Source organism: Ictidomys tridecemlineatus, chromosome 2, assembly GCF_052094955.1.
Source record: "Ictidomys tridecemlineatus isolate mIctTri1 chromosome 2, mIctTri1.hap1, whole genome shotgun sequence".
Classification (NCBI taxonomy): Eukaryota; Metazoa; Chordata; class Mammalia; order Rodentia; family Sciuridae; genus Ictidomys; species Ictidomys tridecemlineatus.
Genome location: NC_135478.1, coordinates 33140587 through 33162341, shown reverse-complemented (window position 1 = coordinate 33162341; position 21755 = coordinate 33140587). Strand labels below are relative to the sequence as shown.

Sequence of the window (21755 nt, the reverse complement as noted above, 5' to 3'; positions counted from 1 at the left end):
ATTTTATAAAAACAACTCAAAGCAACAAGTACTAAATCTTCATTCACTGAAAATGAAACTTTGAACAAATTTGTTGGTCTTTTTAAGCTTTAAATTCCTTAATCATAAATTGGAAATAAAATGAGCCCTACCACCTCAGAAAACTGTTGTGAAAGTCAAGTGAGATAATTAGATTCTTTCTTGACCAATGGGGAGAAGACTCAGGCTAAACTAAAAAAAAAATGAAGCTGGTGTCTCTGAGAAGTCTTGCCAGCCACCAGTTGGCACCTTAGAACACAGCCTTGGCATGAGAAGAGGTGATCAGGTGAGGCTAACTATGCTGATCTAAATGTTTTCCATTACCATCTGTGCAAACCTGAGTAAGTTTTATGAGCTTGTTCTCCAGGAATTGTTATTATAAGACAAGAGAAGGGAAATCACTGGCTACACTGCCTACTTCCTCAATCCCTGTATTTCTGTTACCTGAATTATGAAATTAGGATGTCTTCCTTTCTCCTTCACAACTATCATTTTGAGGATCACAGGAAATATTTTTTGTGCCAGGTCTTCAAATCGCATTGTGCCATACAAATGGCAGGCATCACCATTTTTATAGGGAAATTAATACCTACCTTTTCTCCTTAAGTACTGAAACTGCCATTTTACATGTTAGAAACAACATTCCAATCCTTTTGATCCTCCCTCTCACTATAGTAGTCTTTAGTGAGTTTAATTAAAGACAGATGAGGATCACATCAATTCCTGATATCATTTTTACAGAAAAAAAAAAAGCGCTGTAAGCAATAATCACTTGGCAAATGTGGATTCGAAGTCATCAGTTAGAAAAATAACCAGCTCTTAAAATACCAAAGAGTTGAGAATAAGTCAGTACCATAATGAAAACAGTCTCAGTTTCTTCAAATTTAATATAGGTTTAACTTTTTCTACAAATTCACTAAATACTTAAGACTTGCCTGAATTCCTTTCAATGAGGAAACTCCCATATAAAGGAAAACACCATACAGAACAGGCATTGGAATAAACTGTAAGTAAAAGGACCACAATTAGAACTCATGCTACAAAAACCATTTCACAGAAATGAATATATGGTGACAGAAGTAAAAGATCAGTGATAAGGATTAGACCAATTTCACATTTTTACATGTAAGAAACTGCTAATAAACAACAGATCCTTGAAAAATTGCTCATCTTCTACAAAGGAATAAGTGTTCAGTAGCGAAGATCAAAAGTACGATAGAATACTTGGCTTAAAAGCCTAGGTAATTTAAAAAAAAAAAAATCTTTCTGTAGTGTACTTTCTACATCAGATTGCTGTGAAAATTAAATTACTTCATATACATTTTAAAAACTTGAAAAGCACCTGAAACTCAAAGAGCATTTATATTACTATGTGCATACCTCCCCTTCATTGCCAATATTCAATACTGTACATAGCATTTACTAATTACAATAATTGAAATCCACCTCTGGAATAAAATCCTCATTACTCTGGTAGTTAGAGAGATCCCAAATCACCTATCTGGCCCATACCTAGGCATTTGTAGTGAAGCCTGGCTGTTAACAGTCCCCATCAATTTACTAAAAAGCATAATGACCCAAGGGAGAGGCCTGTAAGAAAAAAAGATTCAGCAACTACAAAGGAAATTCATATATACCTCAACTCACCAACCTAGTATGTTTTTTTTCCTAAGGAGACCCTGGAAAAAAAAGCAGTAATTCATCACCCTTAGAAAAGACCAACTAGGCTGGTTAATTGAGGTGTTAGATAATCAACTCCCCCAGGGAACTTTTTAAAAATATTTATCCAAAAAGCAACTTCAGAATGCTAAGGAACGGGAATGACCAGAATGAATAATTCCTGGAAATTTTTTAAAGATATGATTATCCAAGTAATTAAAAACAATTCTGTAATAATAATTTTAATAAGACTAAAAATCAGTGTAATGATATAGAAAATGGTAGAAAAATTCTCTAATAGTGAGATGTGAGGGAATCAAAATGTAAGAATGACTTCAGAAGGTCTGGGATCTGTTAAGCTTGGGTGGGGCGTGGGGTGGAGAGGCAAAAGTACCTGAAGATACTAAAACCAAACAGATACATAAAACTGGCCTTTAGAAAACAGGGAAACAATGACATTGAGGGAGGGAAGGAGGAAGGGAGGGAGGGAAGGAATGAATAAATTTATTTGGTTTTGATGCCTGCACTGTTATTTTTTTACACAGTAGGATTTAGTGAAATAAGGTGGAATTCCTGGCCAATACACTGCTTAGTCCACAGTAAATATTTTTATCATCATAATAGTGATTATGAGTTTATGGAAGATTTACTTTCTTATAACTTAACTTACTCTAATGCATAGAACGCTTAATTATAATGACAGCACAAAATGTTAGTACCTTTACAATAAAACTAGAAGTATAAACCACGCAAGGCAGGCGATAAGAGGGAGTGTGGAAATGGAGGATAAACACAAGCATGCTAAACTCATCCTGAAAGATAGGCTTAGATTAAAGGTTCTCAAAGATTTTGATGTCAGAACCCCTTTATACTCTTAAAAATCCTGAGGACTCCTCCCACCCACATCTCCAAACACTTCTGTTTGAATGTGTTAGAAATATAAGATATTCATCATGCTAGAATTTAATTTTAAATTGCCCCTCCCCTTTTATTTTGATACCACAGACTGAACCAAGGCACGCTTAATCACTGAGCCACATCCCAGCCCTTTTTATTATTACTATTATTTTGAGACAATGGCTCACTAAGTGGCTTAGGGCCTCACTAAATTTCTGGGCTGGCTTTAAACTTGCAATCCTCCTGCCTAGGTCTCCCAAGGACCTGGGATTACGGGCATGTATTTGCTATTTTTAAATTAATTTGATAATAACAATACTAAGCCCATTTAGTATTTTTATAAAAAAATTATAATTTCCAAGCCAGGCTCAGTAGTGCATGCCTGTAATCCCATTTTTACTTATTTTCTAATGAGTGTTTGTTACTACCTTTGTTTCATAGAGTGCATCAGACAGAATGCATTAACTTCAAAAATAGCATTATTTTTTTAAAAACTAGTCAAATAATTTTCATCTATCTTTCAATAAGACTTCCTCTAATATTCATACAAAATTCTGAGAATAGTCTCTCCTTTTAAATCATAACTAAGCATTGATCAACTCCTCCCAAAGCTAGTCTTTAATACTACCCTTTTACATTACTTTTAAAATGGACACACCCAGCACTGAAATGTTTACTATGCTAAAAACCTTACCAAATATTATTTCCAAAGTAAATCATAGGAAATGAAACTGATTTTTAGATACTGATTTCAATGTCTCATTTTCATATAACTAAGTATAAATGTTATGATAAATAAGATTTTTAAATGCTACCAGAGACTTTACCTTTAGTACTGAAGTCATGAACACAGAGAGGCCCATTAGAATAAAAATCATTAGTCCTGTAACTCGCTGTTCACGAATTCCCAGAAACTTGGGTTGTTCCCCTGGAGCAGAACATTCAGATTCAACTTTCAAGCTGTTGACATGACTTATTGACAACACCGTTGCAGCCACAAACCATGGAAGTCCCATGACAGAGCAAACTCCCAACATAACACCAACCATGAGCAAATCAAGGTGGTAGCCAGCTCCTTTCTGAGAAGTGAAATAAACATGAATATCTATTAGTCTAAACTGGTCTTTCAGTTTAAAATTATATATTAGTTATACAAAGGGAAGAAACTAATTTCCATCTTCTATCTTTTAATGTTCTAATTTGGGAACACCATAAACCTTTGAAGAAATCACAACACTTAAGGCAAAAATTGGAAATCACCTTCAATTTGTGCTCCTTTCTGTTTATGATGACAGCTGTAATTTGTTGATCCATAAAGATGAGAATGGTACAGAGCAGGGCTGGAATAGCAGCTATTAATAAGGTCCACCAAGGATTATCTCCCAATGGGCTTATGATCCAGCCCCTATTTGGATCAGTAGGCTATAAAAAAATTAAAGAAAAAAAAAAGAGTTTCATTTCTCTACTGCACTAAATCTCCACAGCATAGACTGGGTCTATTCCAAGAAATACTAAGGGATAGAAAAGAACTGAATTAAATCTTGGGATGTGTACTCAGTTATTTGTAAAGAGTGCCAAAGGACTTCTCGTTTCTACAAGCATGCCCCTTGCCATTTGACTTAGCCACTTTATATCTAGAGGCAGAATTTATTTCCCTTACCCTTGAACCTGGGATGACCTTAAAACTTTAACCCATGAAATAAGGCCAAAGGGACACCGACTTCCAAGTCTTGACCTCAAGAAAACCTGCAGCTTCTTCTCTTAATGCTCTTGGAACCCTAAGATGATTATGCTGTTGAATAAGCCTAGATAAACTAAGCTTTTTGAAGACAAGAAGCAATGTGGTGAGGGAGACAGGCAGGAGGGGTGGGGCAGACTACAACTACTCCCTCTACTTTGACCATCAGAGCTGAAGCCCCAGATTAGTGAATGCAGCCATGCTGACATCAGGAAACCATCAGATGACTGCAGCCACGTGAAAGGTCCCAGGTGAGATCCAGAAACTAGACTCCTACTCAGCTAAGCCCAGTCCCTACTGGCACAGAACTACGAACAAACAAAGAGCTGTTGTTTAGAGATCATATTTTCAGGAGGTTTGTTAAGCAGCAACAGGACAAGCAAACCAGAAATCAATCTACCTACTTGATCAACTCCCAAATTAAACTTCTATACAGATCCTGTGCTAGTGATCTTAGCAGGACGGTACTGAATCTGAATCAGCCCTTTGGAAAGTATTTTTCCAAAACAACTACTGACAAAAAGCTGGCATCAGATATTAACACATTTTGATGATGTTAACATGAAACTTATTTTTGTAACAAAAAATTTTAAAAGACTGTAAGAGTTTACGGCTCTTGGAGGATACTGGATGTATTGAAACTTAAATATATTTTTATTACCTAGATTTAATATTCAGGCTATTTTTCATGAAAGCATTTGACAGTACAAAAGGGAAACTTAATACTTTCAACATTCGGGTATTCCAATTTTCCCACAGCTATATATAAAACTGCTTCATACTTCTATATCTGAAAAAATATATTTTATTTACACAATGCTTTCATTCTTAACTATTTCTTGATTTGTCTCCCCCAATACATTTGATGCTTCTCAAAATTGAGACTGCTATCTGAATAAAGAAATAAAGAAATAACAGAAATATATTTAGGAACCACAATTATAGAAAATTATATCAATATTTTAAATCAACATTAATTTAGCTTCATTTTCTTATATACTCTTATAATAAAACTTGGTAAAAACAGTGACTTTCCTATACTAGCCATTTCTTCACAACCAAATTTAGCAACAAAAAATTAAAAATAAACTGTACCAAACTGCTCTATACTCACTCATATACTATATTACTATACCTGTAACAAAGATTAATTTTTCTTAAATTTAATATTGTTGGTAGATTATTTTCCATCCATGCACGCGTACTTTGGAAACCACTGGTTTTTAAAATAATGTTAATTTTTTGATCCCAATAAAACATAAAGCATACTAAAATTATTTCCATTATATACCTTGTTTCAGATCCCCTTAAGCCAACTTCTTCCAAAAGAAGTCACATAATTTACTAAATGCAAAAATAAATGTAACCAGTAACAAAACTTAAAAGTTGTTTCCTCTTATACATCATAAACAGAGGGAGATAGAAAAAATTACAGACCAGAAAAAAAATACAGAACTGACTATTATCCAGTATCTGGGGAGGATTGGCTGGGGCACCAATCTCTTTATGGTCAAAAATTCCAGTTGTAACTTTTTTTGTGGGGAGTGAGGGGACAAAAATTGAACCAGGGGTATTTTACCAGTGAGCCACATCCCCAGCTCTTTTAATATTTTTTTTTTTTTTATTTTGAGATAGGGTCTTACCAAATTGCTTAGAGCCTCACTAAGTTGCTGAGGTTGGCAACAGTAGGTACTATAGTAAATTTCAAAATTATAATTTAATACCCCATTCTTTACATTTATTTACACCTCTCTATGAATGATAGCATATATAGTCTGTCTGCATATGTTTTGATAAATTTTTATTTTTTACAATAAATTTTTGTGTTATTTTACAGTAATGAGTAATAAACCATTGTGTAAATATACATTATGCATTCATGGCATAACTTTTTCTTGATTTTTTTAATATTTCTAGGTCTTTGTGAGTCCTTTGAAAGTGCCCCACCCCAATTGCAGCAACCCACCACCCCACACCACAAATCAGCATCTAAACTACACAGTTCCAACCCAGGCTGTTCAATAGGATACAAGTTTGCCAATGAAAGTAAACAATTCAAATGGAGGCTTGCACTAAATATTTTTCTTATAGAAAACATTTTATTTTTTCCTGATTTTGCTGGAAAATGTTACATGGAGCTTTCCAATTACTGTCAGATAGATGGCCCTTCTAGAAATTTAACTAGGGTCCCACTGTCATTTTTCTAAATTCAAGTTTAGGTTACTTCTTTGAAGGATGTTTCTTTCCCCCTGGAAAACACACTAAGAGATAGATCCAACTAGGAAAGCAGAGTCCATTTTTAAATGGCTCCCAACTCTTCACCATGGATGTTTTCATTTGCTTTGATGTATGAACTTTATACTTTTCCTAAATAGGTTCTCTCATCTCTTTTTTTATTTCATTTTTTCATGTGAGAAATACACATATAATTTTTCCTGTCAAAGCATCAGCTCTTCAAAAAGACTACACATACTAAGGGAGGAGTGTCCCATTTTTAAAGTAGTTGTAAAGTAGTTTGACATTCCCAAGGAAGAAAAGAAGCCACTTGTTTCAATCCTTACCTCAAATTTTTCAGGAACATGAAGTTTAGGAGATGGAACTCCTACAAGGTAGTCAATTGCAACCATTATTACTATTGTGAGAAATACGGCAAAGTCACTGATTGTCGATCGCACCTATGTTAAAGGCATTATGTTAATATAAACAAAAAGTATGTCCCCTTTCTAAATAATTCATCTCTTTCACAGGCAAAACATCACTAAAAAGTATGAATGGAATTTTTAATTACTGATAATGGCAGTGACATACATTTATACTAATTCTTTCCAAATGATTACATAATTCACAACTAACCTTTGCTTTCTTGGTATCAGTATCTTCCCACTGTGAGCTCAGACACATACCATACATTTTTAGTATAAGTACTTTATAATTACTTGGCAAAGTATTAACCTTAAATGATATACTGCTATTTTGAAATAAACCAAGAAAATGAAAACCAAAAACATGATAACCAGAATTCCCAAAATTACATCCCAGTTACCTTGGTAGGAAAATAACGCTTGGTCTTAAATTGCTTGAGGAATGAAGACAGAAAAAATGTTGTGAAAAATAAGATGACACACCAAAAGAGTACATCTGGAATATAAGGTCCATGAGGACTACAAGCTGATCCTACAAATGCACCATGAAAGGTTTTACATTCCTGAAAAAAAAAAAAGTGGGGAGGAAAAAAGAAAATAGAGGAAGTTTTCAAACATCCAATAAAATTAATAAACTTCATTGACTCTAAGATGCAAATTTTATGCTTCACTTTGCCAGAAAAGGTACTACAAAGTCAACTGTATATAATACATCATCGATGAACTGTAAGAGAGCACCTAAGTTCAGAGATGCTGTGACTTGTCTAAGTCAATGAAATAAGACTATTTCACTTATGTCCTCCTTTCCTTCAATTATATATTCCCTTTAGTAAAAGAACTATAATGAGTATTATTTATGAAATGTTTCATCTGCATTCTTGTTGGTCCACAATTTACTGTCTTTCATGTATTTTTGAATAGGTGGCTTATACCAAAGCAGCAGACAGAAAATCAGTCTTATGCCCTGTTACAATGCTGAATAGAGATGGCTGCAGTAACAAACTGAAATCAGTAACAAAATCTGTGGCTGGATTTTCTGACTCAAACTCAAGATCTTAGAATTGAAACCATGGTCTTTCATGAGGAAGTAAAGTAATCATTAAAATAATATATCCTTTGACCAAATTGATAACATAATACAAAATATATCATATTTGATAGAAGTCCATTGACTTGATTTTCCTTTAGAAGAAAATTTAGAGATTAGAGGAAGTGCCCCAAATATAACTCATTTTAACAACAATAACGAAAAAAAAACTATCAAAAGAAAATTTTAAAGATTCCATTATTTTTAATTCCAATCCATGAAATTAAAGGCTATAAAAATAAGAATGCCGCCACCAACATGGCAAAATGAATATCAAAAAATATACTGGAGCCTGGCGCAATGACGCACACCTATAATCCCAGTTGCTTGGGAGGCTGAGGCAGAGGGATCACGAGTTCAAAGCCAGCCTCAGCAAAAATGAGGCCCTAAGCAACTCAGTGAGTCCCTGTCTCTAAAAAAAAATACAAAATAGAGCTGGGGATGTGGTTCAGTGGCTGACTGCACATGAGTTCAATCTCTGGTACCAAACAAAAAAACCAACATATATTGGAAAGACCTGTGTCTCTAATGTCAAGACAGGATGCCCATCAGGAATCAGAAATCAAATTCTTTTTTTTATTTTTTTAAACATTTATTTTTTTAGTTGTAGTTAGACACAATACATTAATTTTGTTTATTTATTTATTTTTTTAATGTGGTGCTGAGGATCGAACCCAGAGCTTCCCACATGCTAGGCAAGTGCTCTACCACTGAGCCATAACCCCAGCCCCAAAGCAAATTCTTTTTAACAAGTCACTTTTGACTATTTCAATCAGCTATGCCTCTTCCACAACAAAAAATAACTTGCTAATTACAAAGCAGTAAAACATGTCTCTAAGTTGCTATGAATAGTACTGATTCATAAGAGAATTCCTGTGATGGAAATGTTATATATCTGCACTGTTTAATACAGAAGCCAAAAGCTGTATAAAGTGACTGTGGCTAGTCAACTCAGAAACCGAACTTTTTATTAATTTTAATTAAACTTAGACACATGTTAAGGCTACTGTTTGGATGGCACAGCCTTAAATTACCAATAGGATAAAATTTCAGATATTTTTTCAAATTATTTAGTTAGGGGCTAACTATCACCTTTAGTGAGAAAGGATGGATTCAGTTACTTATATAATCCCCCTATTAAAAAAAAAAAGCCTCTAGAGAATTTCAGGGGATCTTTGTTTTAATTCTGACTGCTGGCTTCTCTTAATATGTTTATACCTAGCTCATAAGCAACACACCATGGATATTACACAGCAAGGACAACATTTCCCAACATAATACAAGTGCCTAGAATAGTATTCAGTATATAGCAGATGCTTATAACACATTTTGCCCTTTTTCCTTCCTGTTTTCTTAAGAGCTTGAATCAAACTAGACTCTTGAGTTAAACAAAGTTCACAAGTATGTTCACATCTTTTTAATAACTTTTGAAAAAATCTGAGAAGTGCAGTATAGTCTTTTTATCTCCCTAACCTTCATTCTTTTTAGCCTATAATTTCTAGTGCATGATACACAAAAAAGTGGGACCTCCTATTTGGTTAAAACACTATATTTTGAAAACATACCATAAATCCATTGATCAAGAAGAAAATAAGAATAATCTGAAAAAACTAAAGAATTAATTTAATACAATATTTATAGCATCCTCCATTTTGTAATATACTTACAGAAACAGTGAGATTTCCCCAGGAAATACTGTGTGCTGTTATATTCTCTTTCTTCCATAGCTCTAGAGTTTCATTACTAGGGTCAGGAGGTTCAATACATACACATCTGAAAAATCACAGTAGGTGAAATTTTTATTTATTTAATTAATTATTTAGTACCAGATATTGAACCCAGGGGCACTCAACCACTGAGCCACATCCCCAGCCCTTTTTATTTTTTATTTATAGACAGGGTCTCACTAAGTTGCTTAGAGCCCCATTAAGTTGCTGAGGCTGGCTTTGAACTTGTTATCTTCCTACCTCAGCCTCTCCAGCCACTGGGATTACAGGCACTGCACCCAACATGGTAGGTGAATTAAAAGTCACGTATTTCATGCTTACATTTTACTCAATCAACCGCACGGTGTGGTAGCTTTTAATTTCTTAATTTTTTTTCCATGTTGCAAAGCATGGAGACTAGAAACGACACATATCAAACAACAGGATGGAATAAGACTGGTGTGATATTAATAAAATTAGTTCACATAAAATATTTACTTTATAAAATTGGTTAAATATATCCCTTGGGGGGAACATGTTTGTTTGTTTAATCTAAGAGGACAAAAAATATTTTTAAAATAATTAAAAATTTTAAGATACCACCGTGTTTGGCAAGATTATTCTCCATTAAATCCTATCTCCTCAATCATCACAGCAGTCACTGTTGTCTCTTCCTATCCCTGCAATACAACATGTATTTATTCCCAATAAAAGTTACACTGCTATTGATTTTTTGTGCTCGCACTAGACCTAATATTCATATTCACCCTTTAATGAATTTAAGATTCACTCTCAAATAAATAAAAATTTTCATCAGGACAGTACTAAGAAAAATAAGATCAGAGTTCAGTTCATATTTAGAACTATCTCAACTGCCTAAATAAGCTAGAAACACTTAGCAAATGAACCTCTAAATATAAATTTTAAAAATAAAAACAAACATGATTACTCCCAAATTAGATAATGAACTGTTTGAGAAAAGATGAGAAGATGGATCTGGAGTCCACCCAGGTGTTGTTACTTACTAGCTGTTTAATCTAAGGGAAGTTTTAACTTCCAAGAGCTTCAGTGTCTTCAGACAAGAAAGGGGCTATGGTATTAACACCGTTCACTAGTATATTCACAAGAATTAAGAAACACTCTGAACACAATGCTCAATGCTCACAAACTGTATGGTGAGTAGATGCTGTTCACATGCAGCTACTCGGTTAATCAAAAGGAAACATTATTCTAAGGCTAGTACTAACAATAAAAGCCATCATTCAGAGGTCAAAGGAAAAAGTGCACAGAAAGACAGAAAATGAAAAAAAAAAAAAAGTAAAGCAAAGCATGTAAGAACAAAGAAGACAGCATATCACAGAGTTAAAATCAAAGTATCTCTAATGTTTTCAAATAGGTCAGTACTTATACAGAATTTCATACCCTTCCCTATTTTATCTATCAAAATTGAGGGTATACTAGGAAGACAAAGAAGGAAAAAAGTAATAAAAGTATGAAAAAAGGGGAAGATACAGGATCTCAGGTCAGGCTTAGGTGGAGAGAAGGAAAAAGGTGTGCACCCTTTCTACTTTAGATGACCACATATCCCTATATGTGTCAATCAAATGAAACACCACATTTATACCAAACAAGATTGTGAAAGACAACAAATAGAGACATTTCTTTGATATGTCTAGCTTTAACAGTCTGCTTTACTTTTATCTAAATATATTCACCAATCTTTTGTAACTATTATATGTCACTTTTCAAATCCTATTTTATTTTAGAGTTTTAGATTATGTTCATTTCATTCCTTCTTCTAATCTTTCTTTTTTTTTTTTTGTCATCTTGGTGGTTGAATAATACTTTTCTTATTCGCAAGGAAAACACTCCATTAAACACAAAATATACTAAAATAAAAATATACTAAAATTCTACCACAAAACTTCACTATATGATAACAAGTTTCAAAAATATTAATTAAGACACAAAATGTGAGGAATATACAAATATAAAAAATAATCCCACATCCTACTATACATGTAGGATGTGATTATGTAGTTAAAGAATTAAAATCTAATATTATTGCCTAAAGCAAATATATGGTAGGCTAATTGCCAAACAAATTTAAATAGACCACCAATACAATTCAAACAGAAGACTGAAAATACACACATATAATTTATTTCAGTGAACAAAATGAATGAACTTGATGAACTACATTTATGTCCTCTGAAAGCTTTGGTAAAATCTCACCTGAAACAAATATAACAACTACTAGATGGCTGGTAGTTGTTGCTAGATACAGCAGTGGGCATTATATTGTCAAAAAAGAAAACACAAAAGGCATTTTTCTTAGGCTCTGACATCTTGACAAAAATATTTTTTAATATTAGTGAGAAACAGCACTTACGAGTAGCTGGTCAGTTTATTCAAGTTGTTGTGCATATTAAATGCATATATTTCTCCTAAATGAAAAAGCTTCTCCAAAGCTTCATAGATGAATATGATGCAAATAAGAGCTGCAAAAGCCTCTTCTGTAAACCGAGTGATGTAACACACAAGGCTGCTCGCATCTGTTGCAACCAAAACAATGCACAAGAAAGAAGTCCACAGACCAATACTGGTTCTTAAAGACAGATAGGAAAGGTGATAATCTCTGTTCAGAAATAAAAATGTGAACATAATCAACATATATATAAGGAATAGTACTTGTACCTTAAAATTTTCATAATAAACAATAAGAACAAAACATGATTCCTAAAAAAAAGAGAGAGAAGGAATTATAGAATAACAAAATAATGATTAGATCATGCTCTACTTTTCTACTTCAACTGAATGAAGACTTACTGGTTATTACATTTATATAAAAGATTCATAGTACATATCTATTAGGCAATAAATATTTCAAAATTAATAGACCTCATTTTAGCAATCAATTATGAGAAGTAAATAACAGATTAAAAAAAAGAATTGTATTTGACTCCCTCTGAAGACCAGGAAGCTACACATCAATACAGTAAAAACATAGCTCCAATGTCATGCCATCACCACCGCCACCTCCTCTCCCACCATTATAACCAGAGAAAGGTGATTTCTTTTTTTAAATTTCAAACAAGCAGCTACTATATTTCAAGTCATGACAGATTAGAATCAGAGTCAGCTTGTTTAGTGGGTACAAAATCAGAACAAGAGTTAGATGAACCAAATATTTAAAAGCATCAAGTTGTTTCAGGCTAAAATGTTCAATTGAATTTATGTCATAAAAAGACAGTATTGGCCCTGTTGAATTCAAAGCATACCAACTCCAATCCCCTGTATTACCTCCACACCATAAATAACCTAGTCAGTGGAAACTGACACTTCATTCTGATTGCTTCAGTCTCATATCTATTAAACAGGACTGACTGGTAAAATTACCTCTTTCTAAACTTCCTGTATAACAACAACGTATTGTTTAACAAATAGTTCAGATGAATATCTTCTTGTGGTTGAAATTTGCTAGAACAAAGGATTTTTATGATCTGCTTATTAGTACTCAAAATACATTGATTTTGCATTAATGGGCAATCTTATTTTCCTCATCTCTAAGTTACTGAGGTGGGGATGGTGGTAGAAGCCTTGATGGGGCCAACCACAGTGCAGCCCAAAAAATTAAAAATGCAGATATTGATCAGAACTTTTCAGTTGCTAATAGACAATAATATATAATTGTACATATATGCAAATACACGTTATGAATAGAGAACTATTACTTACCTGCAGAATTTAAATAAAATTTTTTCAAACACTAGAACTGGACCTGTGCTCCCCAGTATTGTTAGAGGTTGCCCAGCAAACAATGAATAGGCAATCCCAGTTAATGATGCTCCAAAGAGAGACTCTATTGCACTCTGTTCAAGGAAAAAAGAAATGAATAGAAGCAATACATCATAAACACATTTCTTACCTAATATAATACATGTTAGACAGCTGTAAAATAAAAATACAAACCAAGTAGTTACAAATATAATGGAAGCACAAACTTATAGCTCTTAAAATTAAAATTTCATTACAGAAAACTACAAATACATTCCAAATACACAGAGAAAACTGATTTGTTTTGGTATATTTAAAAGTGAATTTTTTGCAATCATCCTTAATTCAAAGCATTACTGTGAGATGCAAGTAGTAAATGGAGAAGACATATATCAGGGATTCAACTCTATCTAAAGATGTGTGTTATTTTTAATATCTCTGGCATGTCTGAAATAGTTCATTAAAAAACACATTTAAATGCTCAATACAGAGGTACAAAAAAGAATCTTTCAAATAGATAAGGAATTAACATTTGACCCTATTTTTCAAGCAGATTTCATATATAAACTACTGATAAACCTAATCAATTGATATAAAAAATGGCATACTTAACATAAACAAAATCTCCATAAAACAATTCATACCAACCATAATAGAGAAAGTATCTTATCATTAAAATTTGGCAAAAAAAAAAAAAGATGAGAAAAATGTACCACCACCACTATAACATCCCAACTAATTAGGTTATGAGATGATAAGGGGTGATGATACACTATACTACTAGACAAAGGGAAGGGGTCAGAAAGAAAGAATAGTTTACCATTCACAAACACCATAGCCAAGTGGAATATACTACCCAGAGCGGGAGAGCCCATACACAGTTGGTAAAGACAAGAAAAGGAAGTTTTCAAGACAACACTCCTGAAATGAGAGGCAGCAGGCAAAGAGAGCAGGGCTTCAGGACCAGATCCAAAGTGGAAGACTGGTTAGTGCCATGCACTGAGCTCTGGCTATATCACAACCTTTGAAAGCCAAAGCTTTCTCATTTTTAAATGGGAGGAGATTACAACTAGGAGACCTTAAGTGGTATTTGTAGAAACACCCAGCAAGCACAGTATATGGCACCTGGAATGTATTTAATAAATAATAGCAGTTCTCATTATCAACTGTAACAAGTATCTTCCAAAATCAGAGCAGTCACAAAGTAACAAAGACAACAAAAGTATAATTCAACTATCAGAATAAAAACAGGATGAAACACATACAAATTTGTCTCTTGGCAACATAATGGAGAAGCATCCATATTTATTAATAATACATTTGTTAACTGTATGAGATAATTTATTTTCTTGCCTATGGGAAACCAGTTTGTGCTAGAAATCACTGGTAAGTCACCACAAAATATTTAGGAATGAATTTTAGTTAAGCTTAAGGGAAAAAAAGTGTAAATGATATTGAGGGGAAAAGAAACTGAGAAGAGTAACAGATGAAAAAAAAGTTAACAGGAGCAGATGGGCACAAAATTAAGGTTCCCCTCCCTCAACCTTGGTTTAAAAAACAAGAAAACTGAAAACCCTTCCTAACAGCCTCACCTTTTCCTCACTGCCATAGCTACAAAAGCAAAACATTCCCTTATCCAGATCTATTTTTCCCCTACCCAGACTATTTTTTTTCTAAGTTTTGCCCAACTTCTAGTTCATTCCCAAACTAAAACCTGTCTTTCCCTTAGGAAATCATAGCCCCATTGCAATGACTTTTCTACCACACTCTACATTTATAAGTTTCCATTATGCCTATCAAAAGCCCTCTTCACACCTCACTACTGTTCTCCTTTATGACCGTACTAAATCACTGAACACCTCCTTCTAATTATTCCTCCTCAAAACCTCTGGTTTGGCTTCTGCAAAATTACACCATCCTCATTTCTCTTCTAGGGCTCTGGCTATACCTGTGTCCAATCTATTGGGTCATTTTCCTTTTCCACCCTTCCCCTCTACCCCATCTCTCCTCCATTCCATAAATCCAGGTTACTTACCACTTTTCCTTCTCCTTCTCTCCCTATAAATTATCTTCCTTGTTAACCTCCACTATTTTCAGTTTCAAATCTCATTTATGGTTTCCCAATGTGTACATTTCCCCCTTTATCACTCTATAAACTCTGAAACTGTACCTCCTAGTATGGTTTCCCAATCTGTACATTTCCCCCTTTATCACTCTATAAACTCTGAAACTGTACCTCCTAGTATGTCCATTTCTACCTAAAGTTCAACAAAGCAAATGAAAACACATGCATGATATTCCTGCTTTTTCTATTTATCTTACTCCAATTCCCACCACTCATGTGGCACAGCAAACCACAGTGTAGGAACCATGTATATATTATCATTCTCTTTCACTTAGGTTAGCAACCTGAGGACAGGAGACACATGCTCTTATACTAGTCTGCCCTCCTCCAGTGCCTAACACACATCACATGCACATGGTATCAAACAGCAGAAGGAGACGGGCAGGTAGTGACAGTCCACAAGAAAGAAGCAGCACATTCATGAAAGTAACAGATAAAACACATTTCCACAAGGACCAGCAGTTACATGTACAATTTGTGACAGCATTTATAGCAACTTACTAAAAATATCTGCTTTTGATATACTGAATACAGAATAAGGTAAGAAGAATCTAAATAATCAAAAATAAATTCAGAGTTGCATGAAAATTTTTGTTTTCAGATTTATCTTGTGTTCAGGTCATCAAATACTTCAAATGAATAATTATCATTACTTAGCTTTGGATTTAACTTTTATCTATAAAAATATAAATTTTAACTCAAGAGTAAATATTATTAGGTAAAAATACACTTACAAATTATAAATCATCTCATTTAAAGATCATTAAAATACATGAGCCCCGCCCCCCCCAAAAAATACTTTTCAAAATTTTACAAAGTACCACAGCTCCTAATAAGTAATACATTAAAATTTTCATTTTAGTCATATCAAAAGTAAGAGGCAATTTTCAATTATATTTTCCAAATAAAAGCCTTTGCTACTTTCACACAGATTTATTAATAGCAAAATTAAAATAAATATCACTTCAAAAATCCATCATCTCCACAATTATGTTCTATTCTTCCAAATAGTCTAGCTTGGGCCTACCAGCCAGGGCTGATGGATTCATATTAATCATATGATTCTAACTAATCCTATGATACCTCACAGGGTGAAACAGCCCCACTGATGAATTCCCCCACCCACAACCCCCCACAATCCACCCACCCACCAGGAGACAATGCAAGCCTTTTACTCAATTATAAAACCATTCCATCCAGCAAGGCAGGATAAGTTTTTGTTGTTGGCTTTTTGTTTTTTACCTCAACTGTGCATCTTCTCCTGTTCAAATGGCTTCCCCATGTTTTCCACAGCAATTACCTTTGGGGAAAGTCTGCTTTGGGACAGGTTAATCTTGCTGTGGGTAGACTCTTCAAATAAAAGTACCAATAGTGAGACAAATGCATACAGACACTTGCCTCTGAAGAGCTAAGAGCCTGGCCACTACCAATCTTGGTACTCACTATTCTGCCTTCTGTAGCTTCTCCAAGCAGCCCTCCAAAAGTGATTACAGGAGACATACAGGCACAGTATAGGAAAAGAATCGAGGCCAGGCACTGCAGGCTTAATGCATCCTTGAAGTCACTCAAGAAAAAAGGTGCTTTCCTTTTGATGTCAAGTATCAAACCACCAAAAAGCCTAAATAGGTGAGATGAAACTCGTCAAACTGTACACTAGAGGATTCTAGCTAGTTCACACTAAAACTATGGGCTACATAAAACTGCTGGTGCCTAGCGTTTTCTCAACAAAAATTTAAATCCAACTTAAAAACAACAGTATAATTTATAGAAGATACACTCTTTTAATCTACTGATGATAGAGGAAAGATAGATCTCATTAAGCTAAAAGAGACAAACACATTTTTTAATAGACTATATACCGACAAGACTGCAGGCAATGATTTTATATGAGTAAATGTAACTTTGGACACAAATGTGCAAAGAAATATACAATAAACAAAACCTAGCCATTCATGAAAATATGCATAAGCAATTCTACTCATTATTGTCTACATTATATATCTTAAAGGCACTGTTAGAAATACAAAGAATGCAATTATAATCAAAGTATCCTTTAAAATGAGTGTACTATGCTGTACTTAGTTGCACAAATAGTTATTAAATAATTTTAATAACTTTAAAAAATTTGTGCTTCAATTATATAATTATTTCTGTCTAGGGACAAAACCTAAAAAGCTATTTCAGTATACTTAATTTATTACATATGTAGTCAAATTAGTACACATATTAATAAACCTATGAGATTAAAATCTATATTATATTTATAAATGCAAAGGGGTAAGGATGTAGCCTAGTAGTAGAGCAGCTCTGGGTTCAACCTCCACGCTACAAAAAAATGAAAAAAAAAAAAATTCAGACTTTTAGATACATCTAACTTGAAAATTTCCCCAAAATATATAAGCTCCACAAGAGGAGTTTAGTAACCTATCTCCATTGTCTAAAATACTACTTGGGGGATAGTAGGTACACTCAATAGATGCTAGTGACTCAATCCATAATTCGAAAAAGTTCTGTGTCATAAATTAGGTAATAATTCAAATACCAATTGCAAGAATTTTTTTACAATTAATTAAGAAATTAATTGTAAACTTTCAAATGCTTTGGATGTTCTGAGCTTTCTCATTCTATTTATTTTAAAGCTAATAGTGAAATACATCCTAAACACACCTTTACAAGTGTTGGAAGTTATTCTATAAATAATCTGATAGCAAGGGAAATCAGTTTTCAATAAAAAGATGCCAATGTATCTATAACATCAAATCAATAACTAGTTATTTAACAGATGGCTTACAGAGGCTCTAAGGTGACTGTGAGATTAGTGGGGGGTCTAATTCAGAGAATAACCCTATCTCCATATAAAGTTCAAAGAAATGATAGCTAATAGACTAGCACTGTCTACACAGCAATGGTATTTTATTCTTTTATATTCATAGAAACTAATACATTAGTCAATGAGTCACATTGTGAGTTTAATTTATACCCAGTATGCCCATTGTTATTTTTCTTATACACAGGACCCTTTAAGACATGTCATCAAAATCCCTAATACAGTGTCTATATATGATATCCTAGTTTTATAAGCAAAGATTTTAAGATTCACGATTTTTGAGTTCCATACTGCTCCCCAGTAGACAAAACAGCATCAATACCCATATATATGGAAACACCACAGCATTTATCTATTTCTACAAAATATTTTAAAACATTGTAAAGATGTTTATACCTGGCAACAATTCTATTCTTTACTCCAAAAGTTAACTTTTTACTTTTTCTAAAAAGGTTTCCACAGAGAATATTACAATTGAATCATGCTTGTCCATGTAATTCTATAGTATCTCATGATATTTTACATATATGTGTGTGTGCATAAAATAGTATATATAAATCTATACGTAATACAAAATCATTCATTATAACATTATAATTCCTCTTCCCAAAATTTGATATGATGAACTCTATAAGGACTCTAACCCTTCATTAATGACCTTAGTAGAGGCAATGAAAATTAACCTATATACCAAATAACTGTAATTTCTAAATATATGGTCCATTATTTCCATTTTAAACTACAGTTTGGTATATACTATTAAAATTACTTTTAAATGCATATAAAATTTGCTCAGTACTATAGAACTTATACAATAATATATATATTTAAAAACACAAAAGAAAGACTGTATAATATTAGGTTCCAAATACTTGGAAAGAAAAACAAAATGTTCATGCTTTTTTCATCAAATCAAACCCTGGTTTCAAAAAGATGTCAGTATCTGGGTACCCACCGTCCAGTCCTCTGCAGCTCAGGCCCAGCATGATGAGCAGCCTCCTTAGGAGTCTCACCAGATATAGGGGCAGATCCATTGGGAAACACTGGAATCTTTCTCTTTTCCTGAATTTCATAAAAACACATTTTCAGAAATCTGTTTTTTAAAAAACTGAAGTGGTACCTTTAATTGAAGGTAATATCAGACCTTATATGGATTATATATCTAATCAGTGATCTAGAAAAATGCTTCCTAAAGTAAACTTCTCATTAAATAAATTACACTGTGAAAAAATAAATTACACTATGAATAGAATCTAGTGTATTCTGAATTTATGATTAGCTTTTTGTATCTTATATTCTAAACATGTAAACATACAATTTCATTTACTCTTCAGCAATAGCTATGAATAGTCTCCAAAAAAAACCTCTCTCACCAGAAATCTTTAAATATTGCTCATATCAACTACTGAGAAATGTACACTAATTTTCAAAATGCTGTTTTTCTTTCACTAAAATACTTCCCTTTAAAAAGTAGCACAAGAATTGTTTATTAAACATGTTTTAATGAAAATCAATTTCCTGCTATATTTCATTTTAAAGAGTACCATTGCCATCATGACATAGGAGAGTCTCTCTCACAGTGAAGACAAAGGATTGAGCTTTGAATTTGTTATCTCAAGAGGTAACTAACTAAAAGACTATGTACATGTTTGCATACATATGCACATATATGCAAGGGGAAGGAGGGAAGCAAGGGAGAAAGGAAGGAGACAGAAAATGAGGCAGAGTAAATGTGGTCCCAGGAAGTCACCTGAAGTCAAAGGCTCTGGCTCAACCATAGACTTAAATGGCCTGGCTTACATATCCAATATTTATAAAATTACAAGACTCATCTGTAAATATAAGGTTACCACTTGAAAATGTCAAAATTAAAACCACCTTAGGGTAAAGAGGAACCAAATTTATAGAATTCCTAGAAAACAAAAACAATGGAAAACTCTACATTGCATTTAAGTATATAAAAAATTAAGCACTCATATTACAAAAAAAAGTTAAGATGAATCAAATGTCAAAGGTAGCAAATGTAAAAACAAGTCTTTCAAACAAATAAAATCAGAAACTGAGGTAGGAAAAAAAACTCTTTAAAAAAAAGGTAAACTGACATTATTACCCTATGTGCATATGATTACATGATCTGTGTATGAGACGAATGAAAAGTTATACTCCATTTATGTATGATGTGTCAAAATACATTCTGTTGTTATATATATTTTTTAAAAGCTGCTGTTTAAATATGATGGATGATTAGCCCCTAGCTAAACAACAAGGAAACAAAAACTTCACAATCTGAGGGAAAATATATAGAGCAAGATGCACAACTGTTTTCAAATAAATTAAAAACTTGGATGAAACAGATAATATACCAGAAAAGCATGATTTATAAAAATAAACCCCAGGAAAAAAATGGAAATTACAGAAACCAAATTCCACAAAAGAAATAAACAAGATGTTAAACTCTATCATATGACAAAAGATGCAAGATCAAACTATTTTACAAAGTAATTCTTCCAAACTTTTGAAACCAAAATATTCCATATCATTTAAACTGTTTAAGAACAGCAGACAAAAGAAAACTAATGTTTTTATGAAACAAATGGAATAATGATATCAACACATGAAGATAGCACAAAAATCTGTAGACCTCTCTACTTACAATGGCGCAAACATCTTAAATAGAATAGGGACACAGCCTACTAGCACTTTAAAGCCCAAGCTGCACTCACTCTAACAATACTATTGTTTTACATTAAGAAATCTTCTAATAAAATTTACCAAACAGGTGACAAATAAAATTAATATAATTCATTGCCACAGGTTCTAGAAAATATAAATAAAAAGATAAAATATAAATAGATAAAATATAAATAAATAGATAAAAATTCAACATCCATTTATACTAAAAATTTCAATAAAATAATAACTGGTACTTTTTTAACATGATAAAATGTACACTTTGGCCCCAATATCAGTATCTTATTTAATAAGGGAAACACTGGAGACACAAGATAAGGAATGCCCTTATTTTAAAGCCACTGCTACTTAATACTTGTCAGTTAATACAATTATACAAGAAGAATATTAGAGGTAAAAGATCTGAAAAAGTAGGGACAAACCTCTCTCTTATTATAAACAGTATGACTGAAAAAACTACCATATATAGGTGTGTCTCCCTCTGAAGACAGCCTATATTCTACCTTCAATGTGTATTCCTTGTTTTATCCCAAAGGCCTCTCACTCTTGAGATAGGCCGTATTCTGCCTTGAATATGCCTCTGCTTTC

The 21755-nt window shown here is 33.2% G+C and overlaps 1 protein-coding gene across 18 annotated transcripts in view; it reads right to left on the bottom strand.

Annotated features, from left to right (window-relative positions):
- The window catches only part of Slc4a7 (solute carrier family 4 member 7), a 94883-nt gene that overhangs the window by 14617 nt on the left and 58511 nt on the right, over positions 1-21755 (bottom strand). For 15 of the 18 annotated variants that reach the window (XM_040289889.2, XM_040289888.2, XM_040289886.2 and 12 more), the window contains 10 exons: positions 19432-19538; positions 17093-17267; positions 13486-13619; positions 12140-12385; positions 9709-9814; positions 7356-7517; positions 6874-6987; positions 3835-3996; positions 3402-3653; positions 954-1022 (listed from right to left, as the gene is read on the bottom strand). In XM_040289889.2, the coding sequence (XP_040145823.1) occupies positions 954-1022; positions 3402-3653; positions 3835-3996; positions 6874-6987; positions 7356-7517; positions 9709-9814; positions 12140-12385; positions 13486-13619; positions 17093-17267; positions 19432-19538 (1527 nt within the window). The other 3 variants (XM_078038257.1, XM_078038259.1, XM_078038258.1) reach the window with 3 other exon arrangements.